We start from the raw sequence: 9,915 nt of genomic DNA, 5'->3' as shown, positions 1-9,915 counted from the left end.
AAAATATTTAAGATGGAATTGTGAACGTGCTTGATATCCATATTAGTCAATTCCTTTGAAATGGTCTTTTTGTGTGTGTAAAACTGGTGAATCAATACATATGAACTCTATATCTATAGGTATGTCAAGTGTGAATAAACTTAATTTGAAAATGGGAGAATTGCTATTAAGTTTAAAAAAAAAAAAAAGAACACAGTTACTCAAAAGTCTAATTGACAACAGTGCATTATGCAATAACAAATAACAAATTGAGAGAATTACAATAAGGTCTCAAAAAAAGAAAAAAAATTACAAAGTAAGTCCTAAAAGTTATTATTCTTTATTGTAAAACTTGTCATTATAGACTACTCAAGTTATTATTGGGACCTTTTAGTAATTATTTCTCTTCTTTAGGATTTGATTATAATTCTTCCTAACAAATTTTAGTGCAGAACATAATAATTGCTTACTTGTTACGGAGACTTATTAATAATTATTTTCTTTTTCTTTTTTACCTCATTTTAATTTTCCCTTTAAAAATGTGAGAAAGTAGGAAAAGTCCCTAAAAAATTAAGCTAAAGAAGAGATATATAAGTGAAGTGACTCTTGAAATTATTACTTTATAGGGTATAACTGATCTCAATAAAAAATATATATATTTGTTTTTCTTACTCATTTTCAAATTTAATTACTCTATTCACTAAAATGACTCTTGAAATGGTCTTTTAAAAAAAAAAAAGGGTAAATCAATATTTGTGGACTCTATAGGAATGCCAAGTGTGAATAAACTTAATTTAAAAATGTAAGAAGGTGGGAAAAGTCCCACATCCAATAAAATTAAGTTGAAGAAGAGAATGACTCGTTAACCCTCTGATGTTATGCACTTTGAATAAAGATGTGGTGTTAGGTCACTTATATGCATCATTCTTGGCATACTCCTTTGGTCACACCAAAATATATATACACAAACACATTACCTTCACTGATTAATATAAGAATTAGTTTAACTTTTAATTTGGTCTTAAATATAAAATCCTAATTTATTTTGTCTCTCATATTTATCCATTTTTTCAAGATAGTCCTTATAGGAGTTGCACATGTTAAAAGTTTTATCAAATGATAGTTCTAACAAATACACATGATTAGTAAAAGTATTTTAAAAAAAACAATGTCTATTTATTACAAGTAACTAATTTAACAAATTTTCTTAATCTACTTACATTAAACAACTTGCTTTTATAATAAGCAGCGGAAATAGTATTTTTTAAAACTTTGGTCGTTGCCTTATGTCATATCCATAAATGCTATAAAGTCCATTGTTCACCACATCCATAAATGCTATAAAGTCCATTGTTCACCGCATCCATAAATGCTATAAAGTCCATTGTTCACAACCAAGTTAGCGCGTAACCCAATCTAGTTTGATGCTGATTTCTTGTGGGACTTAGAACATAGAACATGGACTCATCGAAGTACCGGCATTTTACGTTGTGTTTAAATATTTCTTTAGGCAAACGAACGAAGATAAAGATGAAACCTTAAACGTCAAAATCAATTCATCAACTATAAACAAAATGGTACGAATTTATAATTGAGGTCCATGATTGTCTCAAAACGGCTCTTCAATTATTTGCAAACATCAACTTAGTTTTAAAATAATCAATACCCTTTCTGTGTTTATTATAAAAAATTGATAACTAATTTATAAATATTAAAAAAAATTAATTAAAATAGTTGTTTGTAATAAATGTATTCTTTCCTCTCTTTTTTGCTAATAACTGGAATTCTCTTATTGAAATGAAAGCAATCCTGTTTGAGGCGCTATTTGGTATTAAATATGAACACTTCTTCGGCAGTCATTTAAACCTTTGTTTGCTATGTTATGAAATATTAGCCTTTTCAACTAAATTCAACTCTCATTGGTTAAATGTATCTTTTTATAATCATGTATGTGCATTGTTTGTAATTACTAATCATGTTCTAAATGTATCTTATTTTGGATATTTTGAGAAAAAAATTATAAATTTGAAAGCCAAGGTGATTGAACTTTTATATTTAAAAAAGAGTTAAGGTACATTCAGCACCCTGAAGTATTTTGCTTCGTGCATCCAGCAACCTAAAATATTTTGTAATGCACCCAGTATGCTAAAATATTTTTTTAAACATGCCTAGTACCTTAAAGTATTTTTTCTAGATGCCCCACAAAAATGTTTTTAGGTTGCATCCAGTACCAAGGCCACAAAAAAAAAAACTTTACGGTGCTGGATACCCCTAAAAATACTTCAAGATGCTAGATACATCATAAAATACTTTGGATTATTAAATACATCTAAAAAAATACGTTATGGTACTAAATACACCTTAGACCATCAAAAAATAAAATCTCGTCTAGAACCTAAGGTTGTAATACATTCATACAATGCATTGCATAAGTCATTTTTAATTTGTAATAACTTCTAATTAAATTAGATCATACTCCTCTGGTCCTAAATATAGAACCTAATTGTTGAGTTGATTTTGGTCCTAAATATATATTTTTCATATTTATCAATTTTTCTTAAATTACCTCTATGGATACTCCTTTAATCATAATCAAGTAGAAAAGGAATGAAAAATATTTAAAAATATGATTATGATGTTTTAGGAAAAACATATCACATTTCTTATAATTACTTAACTTACCTAACTTTATTAATGTAATCAAATTAGTTAAATAGGTTTTATATTAAAAACCAGAGGAATAAATAAATTTCATGAAAAATGTGGGGTCATCACACAATCGTTTCATTTTTTTTTTTTTGTCTATTATTTAAAATTTCTCTATACATAGCATGGAATCTTGTGTATTGTATGTCATCCACATCCACACCCAAGAATTAAGATTTTCAAACTTCTTTTATAAGGCATCTCTTTCTTCCCTTTTTTTTTTTTGGCATAATACGTAAATCATTTTCGTCTCAAACTAAATAATGGCAGGCCACGTGACAAACTCACACTCATTTCAAAATAGAAAACGATAGAATTTAACGTGAAAGCTTTTTTTAGTGGGATTGATAGAACTTAAAATATTTGAAAATTTTTCTTAAATAATTTTAGTGGGTTGCTTTCGGTCCAAGTGGCTTCATGCTCACCTCTCTTTTCAGAAATAAAGGGGGCATCTTTTCTTTCACACTGATCTCTATTCCATTTAGGAATGTTCTAAAGCCTCGTTTCATAAGCAATGCTTTCGGTCCAAGTGGCTTCATGCTCACCTCTCTTTGCAGAAATAAAGAGGGCATCTTTTCTTTCACACTGATCTCTATTCCATTTAGGAATGTTCTAAAGCCTCGTTTCATAAGCAATAAGAAAAGAGGATTACTTTCCAACCCAACTCCAACTTATTATATAATATTTATTTTTTATTTTTAAACATGATTAAACGGAGGTAAGTCCTAAAAAAAATGGTGTTGTTACCATATGACCTAAAATTCACAGGGTTCAAATCCTGAAAGCATTCTCTCACTTTGCAAAGGTAAAGCTCATACATCCACCCCTCAAATCTCACTTCATGGGAGCCTTGCGCACCGGACTGCTTTTTTTGTTTGGGAAAAAATAATTAAAAAACATAAAATTGTGTTCTATTTTTTACTGACATTTTGCTGTCACAAATACAATTCTTTAAAGAAGAGACTATAACAAGGGATGAGAGAATGCATTACTTGAAAAAGGAAGATCAAAAAGCTTAGCAAACCAAGTCAAGTGATACATAGCCTTGCTTATCCACGTTTCTACTTTCTAGTAACTAAAAGCACTATAATCTTACCCTAGTGAACTCCCCAAACTAAATCCTACTTCAGAAATCTATGTCTGCAGAGAATTTCTAAAGTCAGAGATCAGTTAAGCTACTTCTCTGAGGTAATTGCATGCTAATTATATCTTCTCTTGGGAGGCAATACATTGATCCATTGCCTTGTTCATTTTCCATTTGCCTACTTTCAGGTGTTGTTAGTGACAGAAGGTGAGTTGCCTTCTTGTTCTTGCGAAACACCAGATAAGCAATCCCAGCCAAATATATTGCTATGGCTGAAAACCCTAAAATCCCCACAAACACCTTACCCACAATCTCCAGCTCACTATGAAGAAGCAACTTGACGAACCCGGTCAGTAAGTAGTATATATTTATTGCCATTATCAGCGAACCGATGATCCATGTCAAAACCGATATCTGCAATTCAAGACATAAAAGTGAATCATAGATCAGAACAAGATGCTGCAAGGTATTAGCAACTTTGGTCCTTTGATTCAGCAGCATGCTTTCTAATCCCTTCAAGAATGATTGTAGCCAACTTCATGCTTATAGTTATTACCATAATTTGAAAAAACACATGAATAGTGCTGGATTGTTTGTAAAACTAGTATAATTTACCGTGAATGAGTTGGCATGAGTGCCCATCTTGGTTTTGCTGCTAGTGAACTTGAGGAGAGGAATCAAAGCAAAAGGAAGCTCAAATGATAAGATCATCTGATAAACAAACAAATAAGCCTTTAACACAAAGTATGACAAAGACTACCATTTTTCCATGTGAAAAGTTGATGAGAACTTTTTCAGAGAAGTTAAAGAAAAGGATATCTTACTGATGCAATAATTATGAGCTTCCCTGCCCCAGCAGAGCCACCAATGACCGCAACAATTAAACTAGGGACTATGGCTAAACAGCGAGTTAAGAAATTTCGAATCCATGGTTTCAGCCGTAAGTCAAGAAATCCCTGAAAGTCAAACAAGAAAGAATTGGCACAATATGACAATGCTCTAGCCAGTTCTCACAGTAAAGTAAGTAATATTCATAAACAGAATACCTGCATGACATATTGCCCTGCATATGTTCCTGTTATCGTAGAACTTTGACCCGAAGCAAGCAAAGCAACTGCAAACAGTTTTGAACTCCATTTACCCAGTACATTCTGCGTATGACACGTATCAGCAATTATCATTGATAACTCTAATTAGCAAAGCTACTTTATGCATCAACGCTTTTTTTTTTTGTTGGGGGGGGGGGGGTTAAGTTTAAGGACTGGAAAACTGCAGTATTTTTCTGTGATACACGATATAATTTATACAGAAGCATTAGTGGCTTCTTTGTGTTCCACATACTTTTAGCAGAAAGGAGGCTTTGTTCAAGTCCAAATCCTGACAGCTCTGTTGATCTTCTGCATTCAAATTCGAAGAATTGCAAACTGCGCCACTCACAGAGATGACAGAAACATTTATGAGGAAAGCCACCAAAAGAGCAAAGGCACTTTCTATCATGTAAAATCTGCAAGCCTCCTGTCAAAACAAAAGTTTAGCCCAAAAAAGGAAACAGAATGGTATCAGATCCTAATTCATTTTTGATAGACACTATTATATCTAATATTCTGACATTAGCAGGACCTTGATAAGCTAAACCCATAAGAATAATTCAACTTTCAACAAGTTTCAATCTTTTAGATTAAAAAGGCATCAGGTGAATAAGCATATTCCTATCGTAAAGCATATTTCAAAGTACAGTTCAATTTAAATATCATTGAAGAATCTTGTTCTGAAAAATGCACGGCAAAAAAAGAGAGAGAGAAGAAAGGCATCCATATAACCAAATCTTAATTTGTGAGTTTTGTGCAAACAAGAATAGTAGGAACAAAGTGAGATAATATATTATTCTGGCATGGATTCTAACGCAAGCAGGTATGCAATAGCCATCCACTGATTTTTAAATCAATGATCCACGCAGGTGAACTTCTAGAAAGCGTTGTCCTAACTAAAGCTACGAATTTAAATAAGATTAAGCATTCATATGGAATTAGATGTTTACTTTGATTCCATGAACTGATCGTGGTATTTTTCTAGAGAGCACCAATGCCGAGTGGAGGAAGAGATTGTGCCTAACACAAATACATGAAGATACATGGACATAAGAATGTATTTTTAAATTGGAAAGGCAGAAAGGATAGAGGGGGGGGGGGAATGGTGGCTGCATAACAGGCAAGGGACATACGGCATAACCATAGCCCCGAGGAGTGAAATTGCAAGACCCGTAGCACCACTCCCTTTGAGTTTCGGTACAAAAAGACCCTCCAGAACTTCTTTAGCATCAGGCTTCGCATATCCAAGTTCAGCAAAAAAGCACGCAGCAATTGTAAACACCAGAAATGCAATCAAGAACTCAAGTTTCCTCACCTGTTAAACAACACAATAGAAAAGGGGCCATGACGATCTCATATGGATGTTGCCTAATTAAACATGCAGTAAAAAACCTAGACTTGTTCAGCATATAAAAATTCTCTCGATGAAGTCAGACGGTCATCAGGGGAAAGGGGATCTGGAATTAAGAAAACTACCCCATATTGCTGTAATGCTAAGAGGATCAATGTACTGAGCCCTGTTAAAAGAACACCAATCCAAACAGGTATGTTGAAGAGCATGTTCAATGCAAAGGCTGTTCCGATCACTGCATATACACAGGAAAAAGCAAGATGATATAAATATCGAGACAAACAAGAAAAATGAGGAAACAATAATTGTTTCACAATATCACAATTCAAATGCCGTAATTCAGTACTATGTTTTTTCCACTTGAGTGTGCTATAGGTAGCTCATATCTAAAGAATAGGACAGCCAAGAATTCATCCCTTTACTTTTGGTTACTAAACATGTTTAGATCAATATTGTTTCTTTTAAAGCATTCTTAAAATCTATATAAAGATTAAACTACCTTCAGGAATGTCACAAGCCACTATGGCAATTTCAGCAATAACCCATAAGATGAAGTTTGTTGACCGAGGATACTCAGTTCTACAATGCTCTGCTAAATGTTTTCCTACAAGCATCAAATACAATTAAAATAATTGGATCAGAAGAAAGCATATTAACATACATGAACATATCATATTTGTTCAGTTAAAGACAAAGTTTCGTCAAATCAAGTACCAGTTACAACTCCTAAATTGGCTGCCATTGATTGAATTATAAGAGCAGCACAAGAGGCCACCAATATGATCCAAAGTAACTGGAATAAGGGGGGAAAAAAACACATACATGATACATGAATTCAACATTCTAACATCATAAATACCAGTTATAATATTCATCTCATTTGAAGACAAAATTTAATTGAAAGAACATCTGCCAAAGATACCTCATATTTATATTGTGCCCCTGACTGAAGATCCGTTTCAACTGCAATTTAATATTGGGACATAATAAGCAACATAGAAGAGTATTTTCCTTTAATTAGATTAGGAAATCATGAGAAGAAAGAAAAACCTCTTACAGTTTCCTGGGTCTATATATGCAATAGAAACAAGAAACCCAGGACCCATATATGCAAATAAGTTTTTCCAGCTTGTTTTCTGCAGAATAGAAACATAGGCAAACCATAGTCACTGGGCAAATCGCTTTGGACATCAATTTAACCATGAGAATTAATTCAGTGCAATTTCTAATTTTGTCACTAACTGAAAAAAAATATCAGGAACCCAAAGAAAGAATCATTGGCATCTTAGTATTGTTTTTCAATTCATCACCCATAGAGATTTCTTCACTGGATGTCTGTAACTTTTTTTGGTTTATTGAAGGCTTTGCTATGAAACTGTTAGGAGGGTTGATTACTTGTTGATTGTTCACATAAACCTCAAATTACATGTTATCTCACTATTTGAAGAGTGTTACACATATATTGCTTATGACACTTCTCCATGTTGACTTATGCTCTTAACACTGTAACTCCATCGTATCAACTTATGACATGAAATACAACGTCATTCATATAATAACTTTACTGTAACTGAAAGATTAGTCATAAAAAACAGAGAGAGTAAAGACAAAGCTGCTAATTACTCATCATTATTACCAAAGATACACTATGCCAAGCTAAACAACGGAAAGAAAACATAAAAATAAAAAGTTCTATCACATATAATATTGGTATATTTTTATCGAAAAGAACTGATAGATGAATCATGGGGGGAGTTTAAAACTCACATCAGGGACGACAATTTGATCAGTGTCTGAGTTTTCGATAAGAGGAGCATCGGAAGAGCTTCGGTTTCCAGTGCTCGAAATGAATTGCGGCTGTCTAGATGCTGAACCTGTGACAGCCATATTCCCTCCTCTCTTGTTCCTTTCTGCCTGTAATACTGACAAAAACAAAATACTCTTCAGCGAACGAATATCACACAAAAGAGATCCGATCAAAACGAATCATGAAACCCAAGAACCAGCCCCACTATCTTTCTTTTTTTTTTCCCCCACTCCGCGGCGAGAAAATCCCACTACAATCAAGAATACCCCACTTCTAGATTCGTAATGAAAATGTAATCTTTTCCAACCCAGAAGCAAAACAGAGCCCAACTGGTTTAACTACATCTGCATGAAAAAGTGGAAGATGGAAGATTTGAAGTCGTATAAAACTGAGAGTTTAGGCGGGGATGCGGTAACCATTTTCTCGGGAACCAAACAGGGGAGATGGAATACAGGAAAATTATTCAAAATCGACTCGTGATGTAGCAGAAAATACGTACCAATAAGGTGGTCAGAAAAGGAACATGGAAGCTGGTCTTGAAGAGGCGAGAGGCGACAATGAGCACCGCCGGGCTCGTGCAATATAAGACTCTCTCTCTCTCCACACTTGTTGTTGTCGTCGAATTGAGCTGAGGATGTCTGATTTTATACTTCTCTTCTTTTGTGACAAGTCGCAATCCCTCTTTTTCCAACCAAACCTCACATTAACAGAAGCCGTGTCAACTAAAACTGCCTTCACTCTTATTTGAATCAAAAAGGCCAAAAGCATAAATTGGAAATACTATATAGAGAGCTAACCCCCCCCCCCCCCGGGCGGGCGAGATGAATTGTTATCGGTCACTTCACGGTGTTAATTTAAGTTTTCACGTAAAGTAATAATTTAATTATTTCTCTTTGATTCCTTCGGTGAGATGGTTAAATTTTCTTATAATAATTACAAAAAGGTCAAGCATAACAGCGATGTGGGAGAGTGACTCCTCCATTTTGGAACACGGATTCCCGTTTCTCCGAGAGACTTATATATTACTCCTGTTTAAAATATAAACGAAATTTAAATCGTTTATATTTATTAAAAAACTAGTTAAAACCAGTTTAAAATAATAAATATATAAGGAGTATATATATTTTTTAAATATATCCTTATTAATAAAGAGAATAAGTTAAAAGTATAATAAATGAACTAAAAAAATATATAGGGGATAAAATTGAAAAAAAACTTATTAAATACTTAAATAAAAGTAAATATTATCTTATAAAAAAACTAAATCCCTCCAGTAAAATTTAGCTTATATTTTAAATAGGAGAGAGTACAAAATTAGGCTTTTTGAATTTTGAGTCAAATGTTCCATATAACCCCAGTGAAAACACGCAGTTGCACAAAAATTGTTTCCCTTCATTGGAAAATGAAGATTTGATTGTTATTAATCTTGTTGGCCAAAAAAAAAGTAAAGATTCTCCTGATTTATTATTCCCCTGTTATAAAAATAAAGTCTAATTGAGATTTTCAGTTTGATTTTGAGACACTTCTGTTTGCAAAAATCAAACCTATTTAACATTTTATAAAATAATAAAAAAGGAATAAATAAAACCTATTCATGTGTAGACTATTTTTTTATTAATTTGTGAAATATGATAAATGGAAGAAATATCATGACCATCATTAACGTCAATAATATCTCATGTCAAACGTAAAATTTGTTCATAAAAAAAAAAGAAATAGTCAGAAGTTTACAACATATCTAAATATAAAAAAATAAATTTGTAATAATCATGCTCTATTTACTTTAAAATAATTATCACTATAAAATTTTATATTTTACAATTCTATACTAATATTACTATTCATCCTTAGAAAAAAAATAACGGTAGTTAGTGCGGGCGAAAATTAATGGTAGCAGGTG

At 32.6% G+C, this 9,915-nt stretch overlaps 1 protein-coding gene across 2 annotated transcripts; it reads right to left on the bottom strand.

Annotated features, from left to right (window-relative positions):
- Positions 1 to 3,620: 3,620 nt before the first annotated feature.
- On the bottom strand, positions 3,621 to 8,610 carry LOC114738682 (metal transporter Nramp6). Of its 2 annotated transcripts, XM_028926739.1 has the most exons (14): positions 8,515 to 8,610; positions 7,976 to 8,130; positions 7,266 to 7,344; positions 7,131 to 7,171; positions 6,923 to 7,001; positions 6,708 to 6,812; positions 6,334 to 6,443; positions 5,991 to 6,172; positions 5,808 to 5,877; positions 5,111 to 5,284; positions 4,816 to 4,920; positions 4,594 to 4,725; positions 4,385 to 4,480; positions 3,621 to 4,183 (listed from the first exon to the last, which is right to left on the bottom strand). In XM_028926739.1, exons 2-14 carry the CDS (start codon positions 8,093 to 8,095, stop codon positions 3,845 to 3,847), a joined length of 1,632 nt encoding a protein of 543 aa, XP_028782572.1. In that variant the 5' UTR covers positions 8,096 to 8,130; positions 8,515 to 8,610; the 3' UTR covers positions 3,621 to 3,844. The 2 variants fall into 2 exon arrangements, with proteins under 2 accessions (XP_028782572.1, XP_028782573.1); XM_028926740.1 differs by lacking the exons at positions 7,976 to 8,130; positions 8,515 to 8,610 and having other exon boundaries at positions 7,259 to 7,315.
- Positions 8,611 to 9,915: the final 1,305 nt, after the last annotated feature.

Source organism: Neltuma alba, unplaced genomic scaffold, assembly GCF_004799145.2.
Source record: "Neltuma alba isolate B1F8T4 unplaced genomic scaffold, ASM479914v2 tig00013651_pilon, whole genome shotgun sequence".
NCBI classification, from domain to species: Eukaryota; Viridiplantae; Streptophyta; class Magnoliopsida; order Fabales; family Fabaceae; genus Neltuma; species Neltuma alba.
Note: the sequence above shows the minus strand (reverse complement) of the source record. Positions and strands in the feature narration are given on the sequence as shown.